At 35.0% G+C, this 23,466-nt stretch overlaps 1 protein-coding gene and 1 non-coding gene across 10 annotated transcripts in view; both read left to right on the top strand.

The window, feature by feature from the left end:
- ADGRL3 (adhesion G protein-coupled receptor L3) overlaps nucleotides 1-23,466 on the top strand; it is an 851,742-nt gene that overhangs the window by 712,620 nt on the left and 115,656 nt on the right. For all 9 annotated transcript variants that reach the window (XM_036853251.1, XM_036853252.1, XM_036853248.1 and 6 more), the window contains 4 exons: nucleotides 15,206-15,389; nucleotides 16,329-16,451; nucleotides 21,996-22,204; nucleotides 22,899-23,075. In XM_036853251.1, coding sequence (XP_036709146.1) covers nucleotides 15,206-15,389; nucleotides 16,329-16,451; nucleotides 21,996-22,204; nucleotides 22,899-23,075 — 693 coding nt within the window. The remainder of the gene's footprint in view (nucleotides 1-15,205; nucleotides 15,390-16,328; nucleotides 16,452-21,995; nucleotides 22,205-22,898; nucleotides 23,076-23,466) is intronic.
- On the top strand, nucleotides 4,217-4,319 carry LOC118896250. Its single transcript, XR_005020156.1, has one exon. It is a non-coding gene; the product is annotated as a U6 spliceosomal RNA (small nuclear RNA).

Genomic DNA, 23,466 nt, shown 5'->3' with positions numbered 1-23,466 from the left:
TTTTGAATTATGGTTTTCTCTGGGTATATGCCCAGTAGTGGGATTGCTGGGTCATATGGTAATTCTATTTTTAGTTTTTTAAGGAACTTCCATACTGTTCTCCATAGTGGCTGTATCAATTTACATTCCCACCAACACTGCAAGAGGGTTCCCTTTTCTCCACACCCTCTCCAGCATTTGTTGTTTGTAGATTTTCTGATGATGCCCATTCTAACTGGTGTGAGGTGATACCTCATTGTAGTTTTGATGTACATTTCTCTAATAGTGATGTTAAGCAGCTTTTCATGTGCTTCTTGGCCATCTGTATGTCTTCTTTGGAGAAATGTCTATTTAGGTCTTCTGCCCATTTTTGGATTGGGTTTTTTTTTAATTTTTTATATTGAGCTGCATGAGCCATTTATATATTTTGGAGATTAATCCTTTGTCCATTGATTCGTTTGCAAATATTTTCTCCCGTTTTGAGAGTTGTCTTTTTGTCTTGTTTATGGTTTCCTTTGATAGGAATTGCATTGAATCTGTAGATTGCTTTGGGAAGTATAGTCATTTTCACAATATTGATTCTTCCAATTCAAGAACATGGTATATCTCTCCATCTGTTGGTATCATCTTTAATTTCTTTCATCAGTGTCTTATAGTTTTCTGCATACAGGTCTTTTGTCTCCCTAGGTAGGTTTATTCCTAGGTATTTTATTCTTTTTGTTGCAATGGTAAATGGGAGTGTTACCTTAATTTCTCCTTCAGATTTTTCATCATTAGTGTATAGGAATGCAAGAGATTTCTGTGCATTAATTTTGTATCCTGCAACATTACCAAATTCACTGATTAGCTCTAGTAGTTTTCTGGTGGCATCTTTAGGATTCTCTATGTATAGTATCATGTCATCTGCAAACAGTGTATACAGTTTGACAGTTTTATTTCTTCTTTTCCAATTTGTATTCTTTTTATTTCTTTTTCTTCTCTGATTGCGGTGGCTAGGACTTCCAAAACTATGTTGAATAATAGTGGTGAGAGTGGACATCCTTGTCTTGTTCCTGATCTTAGAGGAAATGCTTTCAGTTTTTCACCATTGAGAATGATGTTTGCTGTGGGTTTGTCATATATGGCCTTTATTATGTTGAGGTAGGTTCCCTCTATGCCCACTTTCTGGAGAGTTTTTATCATAAATCGGTGTTAAATTTTGTCTAAAGCTTTTTCTGCATCTATTGAGATGTTCATATGGTTTTTCTTCTTCAATTTGTTAACATGGTGTATCACATTGATTGATTTGCATATATTGAAGAATCCTTGCATCCCTGGGATAAATCCCACTTGATCCTGTTGTATGATCCTTTTAATGCATTGTTGGATTCTGTTTGCTAGTATTTTGTTGGGGATTTTTGCATCTATATTCATCAGTGATATTGGTCTGTAATTTTCTTTTTTTATAGTATCTTTGTCTGATTTTGGTATCAGGGTGATGGTGGCCTCATAGAATGAGTTTGGGAGTGTTCTTTCCTCTGCAATTTTTTGGAAGAGTTTGAGAAAGATGGGTGTTAGCTCTTCTCTAAATGTTATCTAGCTATATTTTAATGTCTGTTCACTTTTGTATCTCAGAGCTCCTTGGAAAGGAACAGTGCCACTTTTATTTCTATAACCCCGATACCATTTAAATTCTACTTAGCACACAAAAGGTGACTTCTAAATATTTACCTTTTAATTGAGGCTTCCGGCTAATGTTTCCGATTGCTTGCTGGTATTTCCACTGCAGCAGAAATTCTCAAAACACTTGTCTACACTCACTATCACCAATCCCTCTCCTCGTATTCTCTCTTGATTTCACCTCATCAGGCTTTTGCCCTTACTACCTTATTGCAACTGCACTTCTGAGGTCATTAAGGATTTCATTCTGCTAAACTCAGTAGTCAGTTCTCAATCCATCATACTTAACCAATCAGAAACATCCAACACAGTTGATCACTCCCCACTCCCTTTTCCTTGATACATTCTCATCAGGACAGCTCATTCTCTTGGTTTTCCTCCTCTTGATGCTTCTTTCCAGTCTCCTTTGCTGGTTCCTTTTCTCCCAAACCCTTGGGTTGGAGTGCTTCCTAGCTCAGTCTATTCTTGTTTTCTCTTTGTCCCCACACTCCCTTGGTGAGCTCATTGATTTAAATACCACCTATGTGCCTAAGTCTCACAAATGTTATCTGCAGCACAGACCACTTCTCTGAACTCCAAAATTCATTTCAAGCTAACTTCTCAACATCTTCACATTTTTTTTTCTGACACCTCCATTTATAACTGAATTCCCAATCATTACCTGAAAACTACGTTTTTGTGCAGTGTTTGCCTACTCAATTGATGTGGTTCAGTCCCACCCCTCCTGTTTTCTGTAAAAAGCTCCAAACATGGGCCTCCTTAAGGTTTTGGAACATGCAGAGAATGTTTCCACTTGTGGACTTTTATTCTGTTTGTTTCCCTGATTGGAATATCTCCTCCAAATATCTGCATGCGTAACTCTCTCAGCAACTTTGTCTTTTTTAAATTGTTACACTTTCAAGGAGGCCCACTGGACCATCCTAGGTAAAATCACAAGCTAACCTGTCCTCAACCCTACCCCTAACTCTAGATCCCCCTATCATGTATATTTTACTTTAATTTTACTAGATAGTTAGATGATAGATAGATAGATAGATAGATAGATAGATAGATAGATAGATAGATAGATAGATAGATAAATCTATCTGATTTTAAGTTTACTTTCCTTGCCAGAACGTTTAGTTCTAGGATCTTTTCCCCTTTTCTGCTTTGTTTAAGATGTATCTCAAGAGTCTAGAACAGTACTGGGACATATTAAATGCTCAATAAATACTTATTGAATGAATAAATGTCCTACTTCAAAGTAAAGATACTTCAAATTGAACTGATTATCCTTCAAAAGCAGCTTCTCCATAGCTTTACTCTTTATTTTGCAACCATTTTACTAGTTACCCAGAAAAAAATCTAGAGTTATTATTATTTCAAGAAGGGCTTTTCTGATACTTTTATGATTGAGTTCATTTTGAAATTGATGGAAACAATCTTCCCTTGACTTCTGTGATACCACACTTTTCTGGCTACTCACTCTTTCTTCATCTCAGTTGTCGACTATTCTTTCTACGTTTTCTTCTTTATCATTAGTGTTTCTAATGATAAAGTCATCAGTTCTTCTCCTTCTACTCAGTTCATCTGGGTAATGTCAGACATCTCAGTGGCTTCAATGAGCTTCCTGAATTTATGATGCCTAAACCTGTATGCCAAGAGCAGATATCTTAGTAAACTGCAGACTGAAGAGGTTAAGAATATGCCACCCCAAAACCTGTCACTTTGGCACATTGATTATTTTGAACTGAAAGCAATTGAGAAACAGCAGATGAAGAAGGGCTTTCTGATCACCCCCTTTCTATCTAAAAGCAGATCGTAAAATTTCCATGTGCCAGGAAGAGAAGAACATTCTTATCACCAGAGAGTGGGAGTCAATGCCAAAATGGATCTGAGCAAAAAAAATGTACAAAAATGAAAATAACCCTTATTTTCCACTGGCTTCCCCCATGTATTTCCTAGTCACTTTCCCACAATTTACTGCCCCTAGTAGCTTAATCCCTTTTCCTTTATGTTTACACTTCATCACAAATTTATCATTCTCTGGTTAAAAAAGCAGGTAAACTCTCAGTCCTAACTACTTCTTCAGGTCTTTATTTTTCCTATGAAGTTTCCCTTGTATTAAATAAAATTTGTGTGCTTTTCTCCTGTTACTCTATGTCAGTTTAATTCTCAGGTCTCGTCACCGAACCTAAGAGGGTAGTGGAAGGTTACTTTTCTCCCCTACAAGTCTTCTCTAGACCTTTTAAATTAATTCAATTCAAGTACTTTGCATTCAAAATAGACAAACCTGAATTCATCATGTTTTGCAGTCTCTCCCCCAGTATGTACTTACATCCTCTACCTTTTAATGATCAAAAATTTGCTCCTTTTCCTTTATTCCCATTTTAAGTGAGTTCCACCTCATTGTCTACCCCCAAATTCTGTGCATTTCACTTCATTTCCCTTTCCAACTGTTAATTAATCAACAAATTGTTTTAAATATTTTTTGAATCTCTAGTTTTCTCCATTCCCAGAGCAGAATGCATGGATTTGAACCCTGGTTCTGCCCTATATTAACTAATTAGACTTTAGCAAGTTAACTTCTCTGAGTCTCGTGCTCGCTTCAACAGCACATATACTAAAATTGGAACGATACAGAGAAGATTAGCATGGCCCCTGCATAAGGATGACAGGAAGAAAAAAAAAAAAAAATTTCTCTGAGTCTCAATTTTCTCACTGCAAGATGGGAATAATAACTACTTCTACCTCTTTGGGTTATTCTCAAAATTAAAGGAGCTGATGCATGTAAAGCATTTAGATGACAGTCTGGAACACACTCAGTAAATATTAACCATTGTATTTTATATCACTCCCCTACCTTAAATTTTTCAGTGACTTCTTGGTGCCTTTTGGAAGAATTGCAAATATCTTAACAAGGTTTGCAAGCCTCTTTGAAAACTAGCCTTCACTTACTAATCTTGTCACTGAACCCTTTGCACTCTGCTCTACTGTAAGGAATTTTTTTTCAGTTCCTCTGAGATGCCTATTCTCTTTCACCTCTGTATGTATAAACACATGTTTACCCCTTGCCTGTTTGGTCAATGTTGTATTTAAGCTTGAAATTCTACTTCATGGAGCCTAATACAAAGCTTGAACGCCGTGTTTCTGCTATTATAATGCTTGTCATGTCGTATTTTATTTAGCGGCCTCACTATATTGTTATCACTTTGAGGGAAGGGAGAATATCTGTCCCTCTTGCAGTATCCCAATTGAAGGTACTTAGTTAATATTTGTAGAATGAATGTTGAGTTAGCAAAATGTTTGAGTCAAGTTTATAGCTCCATTTAATTCCTATAACACAACGTAAATTTGACAGTGTTCAATCATTTAACTCTAAACAAGATTTTAAAAATAATACAATTACAGTTTGCTAAAAATAATACATTTTTAAATAACAAGGGGTTTCTTGAAGAGGCAGAGTCATTTCTATGAAATTTTAGTTTCACCTTGTTCTACTACTAAAGGTTCTTATTACCATATTAAGGTCAGTTGTGTTATGCAATCTAATTTAAGACTTGAAAATGCCAACTCTTCACTGTAATGTAAAAGGGAGTTCAGAGATTAGTGGTTTTTATATGCTTAGTAATATTAAATGACAGTAATTATAAAAAGAACCTTAGGTTTATTGATCAGATGTGTAAATATCAGTCACTCATCTTGACTTCTAATAAAAAACCTGCAAGTTTAAAACTGTTTTGAAGACTTCTAACATTTGACCTTTAAATTTTCGATTCGAATCAATGTCTAAACATAAATTGGAGTACAATGTGCCTTATTCAGGAATGATTGTAAACTTTTACTCTATTTTATTTTATTCTCAACTAATAAACTTTATATCAAGAAGTCAAAAATGAAGAAGGAAAGAAAAGTTGTTTTTATTTTTTTAATTATAAATCAATGTAGACTCTCTCTCTCTCTCTCTCTCTATATATATATACACATATATACATATATATATAGTGAGAAAGCAAGAAATGGGAGTAGAGAAGACCTGAAGACTTATTTCTCTTTCTCTATATATCCTGAAATTTATACATGAAATATATTTAAACATAACCATATGTATAATATAGTAAGAGAAAATAACAGTGTTCAGCATGATTACTGTATATATTGATAAAGAAATATTGCATTCAGGAGAACACATCATAAAACAAAGATGTGGAAGTAAAGAGTAAACTAAAATTTCATGTTACTAGGCACTTTTTCTAAAGGATGTCAGCAATTTATTAATTTAAATTTCTCTACTAGTAGGAAACATTTGCTCTTAACTTTCTAATGGGCTGACTAATGATAATCTGAATATATATAAATCTTTGCTTTATTTTAACACAAGAGAACTTAAAAATATAATAAATGAACTGAAGAACTTAAGATCTAAACTTATAACTCCTTTGCTTAAATATCTTTAATGGCTGTACATTTTCTACACAATAAAGCCCAAACTTCTATCATACTGCAGATCTTCTAAAATCTGACTTCTACTTACCATTTCTCTCACTGTACTCATCCTTTAAACTATCTTTCCACGCACAATACATGCTCCTCACCCCAAACCCAACAAATTTCTTGCCTTGGTACCTTCCTTTTTTTTTTTTTTTTTCATTAACTTGCTTGTTATGTTCCTTAGCTTCAAATTTCCTCATCATAGTTAAAGAAAGTTTATTCATCTTTTAGTGTCCCACTAAAAACCAGACACCTCTGGGATCTTTTCTTGATCCTCCTCAGCAAGAATTCATTACTTTTTGTCCCATGTGACGTGCTTAACCTTCTGCTTTGGAGTATAGGCAAATTGAGGACAGATCCCATGTTTTCCTTATTTTTCCTAACCTCACGCAACAGTTACTTCCCTAGTTCTTTGCATATCATACATATTTAATAAAACCTCATTGAGTTGCATTGAAAGTGAGCTTTGGTACATTTTAAAACATTTTGGGGAATTCCCTGGTGGTCCAGTAGTTAGGACTCTGTGCTTTCACTGCGAGGGCGTGGGTTCAATCCCTGGTCAGGGAACTAAGATCCCACAGGCCACGTGGCTCAGCCAAAAAAAAACCCAAAATAAATAAATAAAACATTGTGGAAAGCTTTTTATAGAATATTTTGTCATTATGCATAGTGATCTGCATTCACTACAATAACCTGTGCTTCTGTTTTTCTCCTTAATTCCCTGTAATTCACCCTGCCTCCCTTCCAAACCATGCTGATATCTCAGCACTCAGAAGACTTCTTGGGAGACACAACAAAAAGTTATAGAACTGAAAGAAGATGTTTTCAGTTTCCCTATTTTATTAATGATTTGATATTAAAAGTAGGTTATTTTTGTTTAATGGGCATTTATTGAATACCCAAAATGTCTCAAGACACTAAAATTTACCCTGGAAAAATACAAATGAACATGATGTATCCCCTGAGAACGTCATAATCTAGTGAGAATGCCAGACCCAAATATGGATAATTCTATTAGAGGTGAATAAGTACTAAAATGGGAGCCCGTTGTGACATTGAGTCTCTGAAATGATAATGATTCAGATAACATTGGCTAGCTAATAGGTTTTTTTCATTTGTGCTTAGATAATCTTTGCTCTTATAAAATCAGATTTGTTTTCTGCTAGTGTGAAAAGGGAGAAAACTCACGTGTGAATCTTCACTGGATGGCAATCATTCAGCAAAGAGTTATTGAACACTTATTATGTGCCAGGCAGAGTTTTTGGCACTTACAAATGACACAGTCACCACCCTCATGAAGCTTGCCTTTTCTTGAGTGAGAGATCTTGAGTGAGAGAGTTCTGTAGGTAAATAAATATCTGACATATCTTAGATAATGATACATGATACAAAGAAAACAAAACAGATCTTGGATTTAAGGGTGGGAGACTCTGCCTAGATATGCTGATAGTGGAAGACCTCTTTGAGCAGTTGATACCTGAGTTAAAACCTGAATGAGATCATGATCAAAAAGCTTGTCTTCAGAAAAATACCATGGTGGTATAGTTGTATATCTTTTCACAAGACATTCGTTCTATCTGGATTTTTATTCTAGTGGTTTCAAGCAAAGGAAGAAGGGTAACTAAGTTTCTCAGGTGGTTCTGCTTACCTAGTTTAAGATTTACAGCTCACCTCGGTAAGAAGTGCCATTGATATGTTTTTCACCATGGATCCTTTTTTTTTTTTTTAACATCTTTATTGGAGTATAATTGCTTTACAATGATGTGTTAGTTTCTGCTGTATAACAAAGTGAATTAGCTATATGTATACATATATCCCCATATCCCCTCCCTCTTGCATCTCCCTCCCACTCTCCCTATCCCACCTCTCTAGGTGGTCACAAAGCACCGAGCTGATCTCCCTGTGCTATGTGGCTGCTTCCCACTAGCTAGCTATTTTATATTTGGTAGTGTATATATATCAGTGCCACTCTCTCACTTTGTCCCAGCTTACCCTTCCCCCTCCCTGTGTCCTCAAGTCCATTCTCTACGTCTGCGTCTTTATTCCTGTCCTGCCCCTAGGTTCTTCAGAACCTTTTTTTTTTTTTAGATTCCATATATATGTGTTAGCATACGGTGTTTGTTTTTCTCTTTCTGACTGACTTCAACCATGGATCCTTTTATGTATTCTTTTTTTTTTTTTTTTTTTTTATTCACACACACACACACTGTATTTTATTTTTACAAGACATAAATAGACTGACACCAAGCATTGTACATGGATGACCACAACAAAAGCAACAATGATTGCAATTACCAAACATGAAACACACTCATACTATGTCATAATATTGACATTCAGTCCAGTAATCCTCCACTGTAACAGCTCCTTTACTTTGCAGTGAAAATTGATTTGTATATTCTTTGCCTCTGAGTCCTTGTGGGATTTTTTTTTTTTTTTTAAATTCAGACAGAAAGTCACAAAAATTATACTCATCCTCATCAGTTCACTCAGTCCCATGTAATTAATTTTTTTTTCATCTTGATCTTTTGTTAGCACTTTTATGAGCTCATCAGTTTTTCATTAGAGTTCTGAAAATGCTTATTCATTCAGTTCAGCAGTACAGTCAGTTACCAGAAACCTGTACTTGTCAGAGTCTTTTCCATGAATTTCTTGAAGATGAAACCCTTTTATAGGAACATATTTGCAAAATCATCAGAGTACACCCAGGACTGTCTGTAAATGACAAAAGACTTAAAAATGACCACGGTTAAAGATTTGATGAAAGTTCATAATAATGCAGTTGACAAGAAAATTAGTTATTTCTGAGATATACATTTTAAAGTAATAACTAGGATTATTACTTATAACATTATACCAGAACATATAAGATTTTTAGAAATTTCATGTAATGTCTGAAACATTTATATTAACATATTTCCATACATATTTCCATACAAATACAAATATAAGATTTTTAGAAATTTCATGTAATGTCTGAAACATTTATATTAACATATTTCCATACATATTTCCATACAAATACAAATATAAGATTTTTAGAAATTTCATGTAATGTCTGAAACATTTATATTAACATATTTCCATACAAATAACCCAATGAAAGTTTAGTATTAGTTGTTTTGTTTGTTTTTTTATACTGCAGGTTCTTATTAGGCATCAGTTTCATACACATCAGTGTATACATGTCAATCCCAATTGCCCAATCCAGCACACCACCATCCCCACCTCACCGCAGTTTTCCCCCCTTGGTGTCCATATGACCATTCTCTACATTTGTGTCTCAACTTCTGCCCTGCAAACTGGCTCATCTGTACCATTTTTCTAGGTTCCGCATACATGCATTAATATACGATATTTGTTTTTCTCTTTCTGACTTACTTCACTCTGTATGACAGTCTCTAGATCCATCCATGTCTCAACAAATGACTCAATTTCGTTCCTTTTTATGGCTGAGTAATATTCCATTGTATATATGTACCACAACTTCTTTATCCATTCGTCTGTTGATGGGCATTTAGGTTGCTTCCATGACCTGGCTATTGTAAATAGTGCTGCAATGAACATTCGGGTGCATGTGTCTTTTTGAATTACGGTTTTCTCTGGGTATATGCCCAGTAGTGGGATTGCTGGGTCATATGGTAATTCTATTTTTAGTTTTTTAAGGAACCTCCATACTGCTCTCCATAGTGGCTGTATCAATTTACATTCCCACCAACAGTGCAAGAGGGTTCCCTTTTCTCCACACCCTCTCCAGCATTTGTTGTTTGTAGATTTTCTGATGATGCCCATTCTAACAGGAGTGAGGTGATACCTCATTGTAGTTTGATTTGCATTTCTCTAATAATTAGTGATGTTGAGCATCTTTTCATGTGCTTCGTGGCCGTCTGTATGTCTTCTTTGGAGAAATGTCTATTTAGGTCTTCTGCCCATTTTTGGATTGGGGTGTTTGTTTCTTTGATATTGAGCTGAATGAGCTGTTTATATATTTTGGAGATTAATCCTTTGTCCGTTGATTCATTTGCAAATATTTTCTCCCATTCTGAGGGTTGTCTTTTCGTCTTGTTTATGGTTTCCTTTGCTGTGCAAAAGCTTTGAAGTTTCATTAGGTCCCATTTGTTTATTTTTGTTTTTATTTCCATTACTCTAGGAGGTGGATCAAAAAAGATCTTGCTGTGATTTATGTCAAAGAGTGTTCTTCCTATGTTTTCCTCTAAGAGTTTTATAGTGTCCAGTCTTATATTTAGGTCTCTAATCCATTTTGAGTTTATTTTTGTGTATGGTGTTAGGGAGTATTCTAATTTCATTCTTTTACATGTAGCTGTCCAGTTTTCCCAGCACCACTTATTGAAGAGACTGTCTTTTCTCCATTGTATATCTTTGCCTCCTTTGTCATAGATTAGTTGACCATAGGTGCGTGGGTTAATCTCTGGGCTTTCTATCTTGTTCCATTGATCTATGTTTCTGTTTTTGTGCCAGTACCATACTGTCTTGATTACTGTAGCTTTGTAGTATAGTCTGAAGTCTGGGAGTCTGATTCCTCCAGCTCCATTTTTTTCCCTCAAGACTGCTTTGGCTATTCGGGGTCTTTTGTGTCTCCATACAAATTTTAAGATGATTTGTTCTAGCTCCGTAAAAAATGCCATTGGTAATTTGATAGGGATTGCATTGAATCTGTAGATTGCTTTGGGTAGTATACTCATTTCACAATGTTGATTCTTCCAATCCAAGAACATGGTATATCTCTCCATCTGTTGGTATCATCTTTAATTTCTTTCATCAGTGTCTTATAGTTTTCTGCATACAGGTCTTTCGTCTCCCTAGGTAGGTTTATTCCTAGGTATTTTATTCTTTTTGTTGCAATGGTAAATGGGAGTGTTTCCATAATTTCTCTTTCAGATCTTTTATGTATTCTTGCCAAGGAATCCTAGACTATTTCACAAGCACATTCTCCTGGAAAAATGACAAAAGTTCTTATTGGAAGGATATATAGCTGTTTTTCTCCAAAATTTTTCACAGTAGTTATAACAAATAAGTACATCCTCCCTTTTGAAATATATAAGGTGTGATTAAACAGTTTATAACATCTTTTAACAAACATACTACAGTTATATGCTCTGAGTAAAATTAGTCAAATGCATTTGCTTAATATCTGAATTTAATGATAAGAGGTTCAATAATATTGTGTAATGCAAATATGTGTCCAGAAGGGTATGTTATGTACATGATCCTGGTATGAATCTAAGTGACTTTTCACACTTCCTAATTTATATTTGATTTTTATAAAGTCAAAAGTGACTTTAGGGGCTTCCCTGGCGGTCCAGTGGTTAAGACTTCTCCTTCCAATGCAGGGGGAGCAGGTTCGATCCCTTGGCTAGGGAGCTAAGATCCCACATGCCTCATGGCCAAAAAACCAAAACATAAAACAGAAGCAATATTGTAACAAATTCAATAAAGACGTAAAAAAAAAAAAGTGACTTTAGAGTCTCGTCCATAAACTGTATAATGAGAAGAGTAATATCTAATAGTAGAATGCCCCTAACCACCCTCGAATTGAAACACGATGAGTTTTCCTTTCTTTTGTAGTTCACACGTTGTTGATTGGTTGGAAAACATCAATTTGTTCAAAGGCACACAAATTTAGTGGCAGAACCAGAATGTAAATTTCCAATGTCCATCTCCTATTCAGTTTCTAGTGTTTTAAAAAAGATAATGGAGTGAATTAACATTTAGTTTCTGGCAAAGATATTGTTGACTAAATTAACTTCTCAAAATTTAGATTATTTCAGTCTATACATGTCAAAACCATTATGTGTTTTTTGTTTGTTTGTTTTTTCCTTCTGGATCAAGGCATTGTGGTGAGAATATAAATTACTTTAAGATAAATTCAGAACCAATCTTATTTCCTTCCAACTTTAGAATGTAAATTTTAGGTCAGAAAAAAAATTATAGCAGAAAATAGAAATTAATGAGAGCTGTTGGACATTAAAGTAATGCCACAACACCTCACTTTAATCAAATTCATTGTATATTTCCTGTTCAACTTTGGTTCTAAGTGCAGTCAAGCTCATTTCTTTGTAACCAAATACCATGAAAATCAACCTGTTTTTTAAAGAACTGTTGTTGAGCTAATGAAAGCAATGCAAATAAGTAGTTTGACCAAGAAAGAAAAAAAAAATATGGAAAACTTAATTACCAGATGTCATCATTTATGGGTAAATATATAAATGCAAAATATTTAGGGAAAATGAAATATATTCTTTTACCATCGGAAGAGTTGTGGCTATTTAATTGACCTTCATTAAACTGGTAACAGGGACACATCAACAACCTTTGGAAAGCTTACACAAATTGTATCAATTATAAAGCTATTAAGATTGACTTAATTGTGCTGTCTCACTAGCAGAAAACGGGTCAGTTAGTTCAAACCTCTGGAACACACATTATGAACTATTTAATACACATGTTCCTCCCGTTCCTCAGTAGTAAAGTTGTGTAACAGGTCTGTTTATGAAGATTGCATTGTAGAAGAGGTATTCCTTCCAGATCTCACTTCAGTGTGAATATTTTGCAATTATTGGGTATGGCTTGTGCTTTATTCAGTGAAGACCTCTTTTCTTCCCACACTGGACTTTGATATCAAATGAAAGTAAAGATTGCACCTAAACACTTATTATGAGCCAGGCAACCTTATGAAATGATTATATTATCATCTCCAATTTACAGGTGAATGCAGAGAAGTGAAGTAACTTGCCCAACAGCACACAACTAGTAAAGTGGCAGAGTCCAGTTACAAACTCAGCAGATGTAGTTCCAAATCCCACACTGACTTTAGCACTAGAGAATTCTCTCTCTCAATTCTTGTGTTGACATTTCCTTTCAGTTATACTTGGGCAATCATAACAGGTGCTGTTTTAAGAATAAATAACTATTAGATTTGTGTCTTAACCCACCCAGGTTTTAGGGCCATATTTTAAGTCTGTCATTTCTGCAATGAACTTGGAAATCCTTTGGCCTTTAATAGAAAACTTCTCTAAAGACTATATTTTATTTGGGAAGATGCAGTTGTTGAAATGTACACAAAATGTATAACTATGAAAAAATATTGCACCTTATACATTTTCAGCTGCAAAACTAAGATAATGGGGTGTGTTTGATTTATTTGCTGTCAATTTAAAGACAGTATTTTAGCTAAAGCAGTCTGTTGTAAACAGTTTCCTATTTAGAACATTCCCAGAGTTGACCATAGTTGCTTCTTTTTCTTTTTTCTTTTCTTTCTTTCCTCCTTTTGCAGTTTTTAAATTTAAAACATTAAAAGCAATAAAGAGCAGAACAGAAACATTGCATTATTCCCAAAAATTTTTCCCTGAGGTAAGGTTTAAATTAATCAATGTAAGGTTATTCACTAACGTTAAAACGGCTGCTCCATAAAGCACAGGCATAATATCTGTTTCATATGGGGTTTTCAGAGCATTTCTAATGAATTCAGAGGATCATCTAATCCCAGAAAGAATACTTCCTTACACTCAAGAGGTCAGTGTCCTCTCTTTGGCATCAGAAAATACCTAAACTTTTTTTTGTTTGATTTCTATCTGGCACCCCCTTTTTTTGGCATATCCTGTTGGCATCACCCCATAGAGAACTTCCTGAAAAGCAGATCAGATTGTTGTGATCCAGAAATGCTTTTGTCTGGCTTCTAGGTCATGCTTTAAACCCAGAACAAGTGACAGAGCTAAGCATACTATGTGAAAATGACCAGTCATTAAACTCGAGAGGTTTTTTTTTTAAATGATACAAAATACTCAAGTTGCAAGTAGAACTATTTTACATAAAAGTCCAGTGATGTTGATTTTTGGCCAGAACTTGGAATAGCTGGGAAAAATATCAAGAAAAACAATTTTTATCAAAAGGCAAATTAGTTTTTGAAGCTGGTGTTAATTGGCAGCCAAGGTGTTTCATTATGAAGCTGAATTTTTAACAGTTGTTACTTTGTTACTATGAAAACACCAGCCAGAAGAAAACACTGCAGCCGTAATGGATATTTCTCCAGTCTTTCCCTGTCCCTCTGCCAACGTGTCAATAATGTGAGTCCTGTTTCTAAACACCTATGTGCTGCCTGGAAATTGCCTGTGTTGGCTGTTTATTCAACTTTATTTCCAGATTAGATGCATATTTGATAATCAACAGGTTCAAGGATGATCACTTTCAAACTGCCGGTGTTGTATTTTTCTGTTTTGCAATTCTCTATGTTTGAGTGAAACCTTAAGAAAACCTTATTGGAAGAACTGTCTTTTCTTGTAACCTGGAGTATTGAGCTAACCACAGGAAATATATAAATTGTAACTAGAAAGATGATTCTTTTGGATGAAGCAAAGAGAAACGTGGTGCCTTATCTCTATGTGTGAGTGTACCTACTGCTGATTTTTTTTTAAGGAAAAACACCTGAGGGCCATAGGTAGCAAGTTCCAACTGTTTAGTCCCCTCCCTAGTAATAAACAGCTCCAAGGTTTCTCTCCACACATAACACATCCAAAGCCCCTGGGAGTATGTATGCTTTGATATTTTCCCTATCCTGACATTTTACTAGCTGACTAAGAAAAAGATTGGTTTGCCCAGAGTCCTCAACCTATAGGCAACAGATTCTTGTATTGTCCTGTCTGTAGTCATCCTTTTGATTTCTGTTATGTTTAGCATCTAGTTTCATGGTGATGTATAGAGAAAATCATTTTTTTTTGTGGTGATGTGATAAAAGTATTAGTTTAAATTACTTGCCAACAGTTCACCAACCAAATAATTTAACTATGCAATTATAGTCTTATTGAAGCCTTTGCTATTGATTTGAAGAAGCAACCATGGATCTATTTGTTGTCCTTCAGAACAAAAGCAGCTTTTCCTGTTGCCTTGCAAAGTCTCAGCCAGGGTTTTACAGAGCAAAATAATGAATGCTTCCACTGCAGCATGTCACAGGGGAGGCTGGGACAATACTGAACTCATGCACACCACTGATCCTTACTTGCTGGGCAACATGTATGCCTGGATTTCTGACAGCCCTGTGGGTTCACTAGAGACCTCAGTCATTCTGTTCGTCCTTTCGTAGGCAATGGTCGAGACAGTTAACAACCTCCTCCAGCCGCAAGCCTTGAATGCCTGGAGAGACCTGACTACAAGTGATCAACTACGTGCAGCTACCATGTTGCTTGACACTGTGGAGGAAAGTGCTTTTGTGCTGGCTGATAACCTTTTGAAGACTGACATCGTCAGGGAGAACACAGACAATATTCGTAAGTGGCCTTTGTTCTACAGAAGGGCCAGAGAGGGACAAGAAAAAACTATTGTCTTGCTCAGCAGAAGAGGGAAAAGAAAAAAGTATCATCTATAGTGGACCAGATATCATGAGTGATACTTTATTTCAGTGGAGATAAGTTATCCTTTTTCTGTAATTAGGAGGGTATCACCTGTCATTAGCTTAGAAGTATCCTCATAATCATGTATGTATCCTCCTAAGGACATTCCAATATTGAATATATTAGCCTGAGATCACTTACAATGAGGTCCATGTATTTTTTTTTTTCAGTTTTTATGTATGTGTGTATCTATGTATGTACAGTAGTATTTAAAATTTTATCCTTATGGGTCACTTCAGTTATAATAAGAATGTCTCTGAATTATAAACTATAAAGAAGCCAGTCATTTGCATGAAGATGATAAAACAATTTTTGATAATTGTGTTATTGGCTCATAAAGAGTGTAAATCTATTTTTAATGTGTCTAAGGATGTAGCTGACAGTTTTATTTCAGAAGATTTGATAAAGCTATTTCAAACTTATTACATTTAAAGATAAGTCAATATTGATATAATAGTACAGCTCTAGATTATAAAAGGATTTTCACTTAATTCATAAAATAAAGATAACATTTTGACAGTAAACTTATAGTCAATGACAAATTGTAAGGATTTGAGCTTGAGTCTTAAAGTCTAGGCTTTGTAATGGATATCCTTGTATTCTTATCTACCTGATTTTAATAGCTTTCATTTGCTTTATTTTGAAAAAAATTAAAACACTAAAAAACTTCTAAATAGAAGACTGAAGTACTATAAAGTATGGCAGACAGAACATTAATTCCAGTGTTCTGATTTCAGAAATATTTCAATAATTAGGAGATTATCTTAAATTTGTCATGTTTCTCAACGACCGCTGTTATCTCTTTGCCGTTAATAGAATTGGAAGTTGCAAGGCTGAGCACTGAAGGAAACTTAGAAGACCTAAAGTTTCCAGAAAACATGGGTCATGGAAGCACTATCCAGCTCTCTGCAAATACTCTAAAACAAAATGGCCGAAATGGTAGGTTAGAATTTATTTATTAAGCTTGATGGAATTGAACTTGTCATTAATTCATTGCATCTTGACTTCAAATTTTAGATCTGCTATCTAAAAGCTCTCCTCTCCTCTCACTCCACTGTTCTCTAACTTCACCTCCTCTTCCTCCTCTTTCTTAGCTCCTGCACCAACAATATTGCAATGATATTTGCTCTACAAAATTCTCAATTAGATTTGGAAATTGTTAATTTTCAGTTATAGAAAAATATCAGAAACTTGAATGTAAGGGAAATTAATAAACAACAAAATCCAGATGTTCTGACTTTTTTCCTTAAAAGGAGTAACTCTCACCGAGTTGACAGATTTTGTTTCTAAAATTTCAAATGGAAATTTTACTTGTAATTTTAAAATTATATGTGTTTTTTCTTTATTAACTTCTTTTTGAGGGTGTTTCTGTGCTTTTCCTTTGCAAAGCATATAAAAAATATAAACGTAAGGAGATGCTTTTGGGGAATGGAACTGGTAGATATAGATCGATTTAGTACTAGGTTATATTCATTGAATATGATTAAAATTAAGTAAATAAATAATCCCACAGAGAAAGTATGTCTGAAGCCTCACTAATATTAATTTTTTTAAATTTTCTTTATTTATATTTTGACTGCATTGGGACTTCATTTCCGCACGCGGGCTTTCTCTAGTTGTGGGGGGGGCTACTGTTCATTGCGGTACACGGGCTTCTCATTGCAGTGGCTTCTCTTGTTGCGGAGCACAGGCTCTAGGCGTGCAGACTTCAATAGTCGTGGCTAGCAGGCTCAGTAGTTGTGGCGCACGGGCTTAATTGCTCCGCGGCCTGTGGGATCTTCCCAGACCAGGGCTCGAACCCGTGTCCCCTGCATTGGCAGGCAGATTCTCAACCACCGCGCCACTTCAGGGAAGTCCCTAAAATTTTTTAAACATATTTTTTGCTAAGGAAGTGAGATCTTTTAACCTGTTAGGTGATAGGAAGATGACTTCTGGTTGTAGCAACCAACTGAAAGCTGATTTTTCATATTACAAGGTAAATAGTTTTGAAAAAAGAAGAGACTGTTAAATAATATCAAGAAAAACAAATTATGTTTGTTGCCAGCAGAACAAAATTCTTTATAAGTGTTGGAAATCTTATAAGACTGAATTTATAAATAGTACTATATTGCTAAATTGACTATGTGAATTTTGAGGCAGCAATAAGATTTTCCTTTTTTTTTTTTTTACTCTTTTATTTATTTATTTATTTAAAAGTTTGAATTTTATTTAATTAATTTTTTTATACAGCAGGTCCTTATTAGTCATCAATTTTATACACATGAGTGTGCAATAAGATTTTCTATAGCACGAAATCAGATTCCTGCATTAGCTTCCTAACTGGTTTCCCTTCTTTGACTCTTGCCCCACAACAGTATATCCTGTTGACAGAGTGTTCTTCCTGAAACATGAGTCTGACCAGTTCACCTCCAGTTATGCTTAGAATGAAATCAAGTGGCTTAACAGGCCTACTACATGCTCCCCGGTCCACTTCCTTCCTGCCTCAGCTGCTCCGCCTCACGTCTGTTTTTAGCATGCTCTCTGTGATCCAGACAGTCTAGTCTTGATTCTTTTTTTTTTTTAATTGAGATATAATTGACATATAACATTATGTTTGTTTCAGGTGTACAACATAATGACTTGATATTTGTATATATTGTGAAATGATCACCCCAATAAGTCTAGTTAACATCCATCATCATACATAGTTACATTTTTTTTTTTTTTGAGAGGAAAACTTTTAAGATGTACTCTTATATCAACTTTAATAATAGACAACACAGTATTATTGGGTTGGCCAAAAAATTCATTCAAGTTTTCCCATAAGATGTTATAGAAAACTCCAAATGAACTTTTTGACCAACCCAATATTAACTATAGTCACCATGCCACACATTACATCCCCATGACTTATTTATTTTATAAATGGAAGGTTTTACATTTTACCTTCTTCACCCATTTTGCCTACTCCCACCCCTCACCTCTAGCAACTAGCAGTCTGTTTTCATTTTTTTTGTTTGTTTGTTTTTAAGATTCCACATGTAAGTGAGATATTTATCTTTATGTGACTTATTTAACTTAGCATAATGCCCTCAAGGTCCATCCAGGTTATAGCAAATGGCAAAATTGCCCTTTTTATGGCTGAATAATATTCCATTCCCCATTTTATATCTCTATGTATAATTATATATATATAACATTTTCTTTATCCATTCATTCATCAGTAGACACTTAGGTTGTTTCCATGTCTTGGCTATTATAAATAATTCTGCAACGAAAATGAGGGTGCATAGATTTTTTCAAGTCAGTGTTTCTGTTTGCTTCAGATAAATACCCAGAAGTAGAATTGCTGATCATATGGCAGTTCTATTTTTAATTTTTTGGGGAATCTCCATACTATTTTCCATAGTTGCTATATCAATTATATTTTTATCTACACTGCACAGGGTTCCCTAATTCAGTCTTGATTCTATTCCTCGAACACACCAAGAGTGTTCCTTCATCAGATGTTTGCATTTTCTTTCTTCTGGAATGCATTTTTTATATTTCTTTTTATAGAAACTTCTCTATCATTCACTGCTCATTATAAATCTTAACCTTCAGGAAAGCTTTTCCTATCTCCTCGAAGGTAGACTACTCTTTCCCAATCACTATTTTCCCATTAGCCATTTTCTGCTAGTGCTTCTTCATAGCATTTATTTACTTACCATTATATGAAATTATATTAATTATCATTATTTTTAAGTTGCCTGCTTATTGTCTGACTCTTTCTCTAGGAGATGATCTCCATGAGAGCAAGAGCAAGACAGCTCCCTTCCTCCTCAAAAACATGGAGGAAAAAAAATTTATTGTCTTTATTCCCACTTGACTCTAAGATTCAGGGATAAGGACTGGGACTTCCTCGTCTTAGTTACCACAGTGGTCAGTGCAGTTCCTGTCTCTCTTTTTTTTTAAAAGTGCACCCTTCTAAACGCTGTCTCCTTTTGCTTTTTAAATTTATTTATTTATTTATTTATGTTTGGCTGTGTTGGGTCTTCGTTTCTGTGCGAGGGCTTTCTCCAGTTGCGGCGAGCGGGGGCCACTGTTCATCGCGGTGCGTGGGCCTCTCACTGTCACGGCCTCTCTTGTTGCGGAGCACAGGCTCCAGACGCGCAGGCTCAGTAGTTGTGGCTCACGGGCCCAGCTGCTCTGCGGCATGTGGGATCCTCCCAGAGCAGGGCTCGAACCCGTGTCCCCTGCATTGGCAGGCAGATTCTCAACCACTGCGCCACCAGGGAAGCCAGTTCCTGTCTCTTGGGGCTCCACCAAAATGAAATTTATACTGGAAGTAAAACATAGGACTTGACTTATTTTAAGAAAGGAAATGACACAAAATTTAAAAAACATCCTAAAAAAGGTTAACTTTACAGAGGATTACTTGTAAAAGATTGCCATAAGGGAAAAAAAAATAAGGTAGAAGGAGGTATGGAGATAGTGATCTTAAAAGAGCATGATAATTGAATTTTAAGACAGATAAAGATTTTTTTTAATTTATTTTATTGAAGTATAGTTGATTTACAATACTGTGTTAATTTCTGCTGTACAGCAAAGTGATTCAGTTATACATATATACATTCTTTTTATATTCTTTTCCATTATGGTTTATCACAGGATATTGAATATAGTTCCCTGTGCTATACAGTAGGACCTTGTTTACCCATTCTCTATATAATAGTTTGCATCTGCTAATCCCAAACTCCCAATCCATCCCTCCCTCACACCCTCTCCCCCTTGGCAACCACAGGTAAAGATTTTGAATCTTTGTTTTGTTTTGTTTTGATTGTAATTGAGATCTAATTTGCATAAAATAAAATGCACATATCTTCTGTTTAGCTTGATGAATTTGACAGTTGTACACTCCTCTGTGATACCACATAAAATAAGATGAAAATCTCATGTATTACCCAGAAAATGTCCTGATACCTCTTTTCACTCTTCTCACCCCATCTCCCCACCTGATGAACTACTTTCTTCTCATTACTATTTCTAAAGACAAATTTTACCTGTTCTTAGACTTCACGTAACTGGAATCATACAGTATGTACTCTTTCTGGCTGTATTCTTTATCTCAGTATAATATTTTTATGATTCAGTCATGATGCTCCATCTATCATTAGTTTGTTCTTTATTGATGTAGAGTAACTCTATTATTTTAATAAGCCATAATTTATTTACTCTCCTATTGATAGATTTTTGAGTTGTTTCTAGTTTGGAGCTGTTGTGGATAGGGATGTTATAAACATTCTTATACAACATTTTTTCTTTGTGGATGTATATTTTCATGTATCTAGGAAGGGTAGATATATGTTTAACTTTGTAAGAAATTGCCAAACATTTTTCCAAGTAGTTGAACCATTTTATACTCTCACCAGTAGTATGAAGAATTTCATTTGTTCCACATTTTTACTAACATTAGTGTGGCTAGTATTTTATAGTGTGGATTACAGAGATCCTAGTGGGTATGAAATTGTATCTCAATATGATTTTAACTTTTATTTCCATAATTACTAATGATGTTGTTAATTTTTATGTGTCTATTAGCTTTTTTAAAATTAATTTATTTATATCCTTATTTTTGGCTGCATGGGGTCTTTGTTGCTGCACATGGGCTTTCTCTAGTTGTGGCGAGCAGGGGCTACTCTTCATTGCAGCGTGCAGGCTTCTCATTGCAGTGGCTTCTCTTATTGCAGAGCATGGGCTCTACACGTGCAGGTGTCAGTAGTTGTGGCACGCGGGCTCAGTAGTTGTGGCGCACAGGCTTAGTTGCTCCACGGCATGTGGGATCTTCCCGGACCAGGGCTCAAACCCATGTCCCCTGCATTGGCAGGCAGATTCTTAACCAATGTGCCACCAGGGTAGTCCCTTTTAGCTTTTTATATATCTATTTTTAAAGTGTGTTTTTATGTCTTTTGCCATTTTAGTATGTTATTTATAATTCTACTGTTGAGTAGCGGAAATGCTTTATATATTTGAGTCATATGTATATATATATTTCCCAGTTTGTGGCTTGCCTATTCATTTTCTTAATGCTGTATTTTGATAGGCACAAATTTTCAATTTTGATAAAGTTTAGTTTACCATTTTTTATTTTATGGTTAGTGTTTTTTGAGTCCTATCCAAGGCATCTTTGCCTTCCCAAGATCACAAAGGTATCCTATATTTTGTTCCAGAGGCTCTCTGGTTCTGATTTCTATATTTAGGACTGTGATCCATCTTGAATTAAGTTCTGAGCATGGAATGAGTTAGGGATTGAGGTTCATTTTTTTTAATACTGATACGTAGTTGTTTCAGTATCATTTGACTTTCCTCATTAATGACTTGGCACTTTGGTTGAAATGAATATTTGAATTTTGTTGTGAATATATATTTTATACAGATTTGATTACAATCTAATTAGAACTCTCTAATTTAAGTGGGATGTACAAGCTAATCAGTTTCTTCCCAATTTATATGTACTTATTTTAGGAGAGATCAGAGTGGCCTTTGTCCTGTATAACAACTTGGGTCCTTATTTGTCCACGGAGAATGCCAGCATGAAGTTGGGAACAGAGGCTATGTCCACCAATCATTCTGTTATCGTCAATTCCCCAGTTATTACAGCAGCAATAAACAAAGAATTCAGTAATAAGGTTTATTTGGCTGATCCTGTGGTGTTCACTGTTAAACACATCAAGGTAAAAAAATGGCATGTGAAGTTTTTTGTCCACATTATCTATATTTGTTATAACAAGAGCATGAAGTGTCTTAATTTCTTTTTCTTTTTCCCTATTTTTTGACATATAACAATTCATTGTCTATAAAATGATTAGTGATTTTTTTTCCAATATGAAGGAGGAGAATAATTCTTGTATATGTATATACTTAAGGTAACAACATTCATAGATGGATTTTTAAATGCTTCCCTATAATTAAAAAGAGCTAGCAATATGTTCAGTGGAACTCAGCATAGCTCAACTGATGTTACAACTAGTTATGTCTTTGTGTGTAGATATATTTTTATGTATATGCAAAGATTGTATTGTAAATTGAACAAAGATTTTTAAAAACCATGCTGTCAGAAGTTCATTGTATAGAGCAATTCTTTGCTTTGCAGTATAAATTAATTGATGTGATTCTGAGACAATGATACTAGTATTCCTTCAATATTACTTTTGAAAAATGAATTCACCTCTAATCAGGGGAAATAAATAACAACATATATTCAAATTTGCTTAGAATTGATAAGCCCCACTTAATATGAAAACTCTGGTAGACCTCTCCACAAAAATTGAACCATAGTGTGAAGTTGTGTTAGATGTAAAGAAAATGCCTACCTAATTTACATGATCAAAAGTAGTTATTGGCTTTATTGATGTTTTTTTCCTGTAGCAGTCTGAGGAAAACTTCAATCCTAACTGTTCATTTTGGAGCTATTCCAAGCGCACAATGACAGGTTATTGGTCAACCCAAGGCTGTCGGCTCCTGACAACAAATAAGACACATACTACATGCTCTTGTAACCACCTAACCAATTTTGCAGTACTGATGGCACATGTGGAAGTTAAGGTAAGATACATACCATAAAGTAAAAATGGCTTAGCATACAGTTAAGACACTAACTGTAAAAAGTCCTAACTCCATGTCCAACTTGAGTGTGTTTCTACTTTCACAGTAATTCTATTCAAGAACTCTCTGTTGTTCAACCCATATCCTATTGATGAGTCAAAGAACCCTTTTTTTCTATTATCAGTATAGTTCATAAAATTGAAATTTGCTTATAAAATACAATTTTGCTAAGAAAACTTCCCCTGTTCTTCCCTGCTTTTATTTTGTGTGAGTAAATATCAAACCATATCCTCATGAACAGGGCAAGGTAGGACCCCAGCACCAAAGGCCAGTGTGATAGGGTTAGAAAGCTGGAATCTGGTAGGCTGAAGACTAAGGAGCCGTGCATGGG

This window comes from Balaenoptera musculus, chromosome 5 (genome assembly GCF_009873245.2).
Source record: "Balaenoptera musculus isolate JJ_BM4_2016_0621 chromosome 5, mBalMus1.pri.v3, whole genome shotgun sequence".
Lineage (NCBI taxonomy): Eukaryota > Metazoa > Chordata > Mammalia > Artiodactyla > Balaenopteridae > Balaenoptera > Balaenoptera musculus.
Note: the sequence above shows the minus strand (reverse complement) of the source record. Positions and strands in the feature narration are given on the sequence as shown.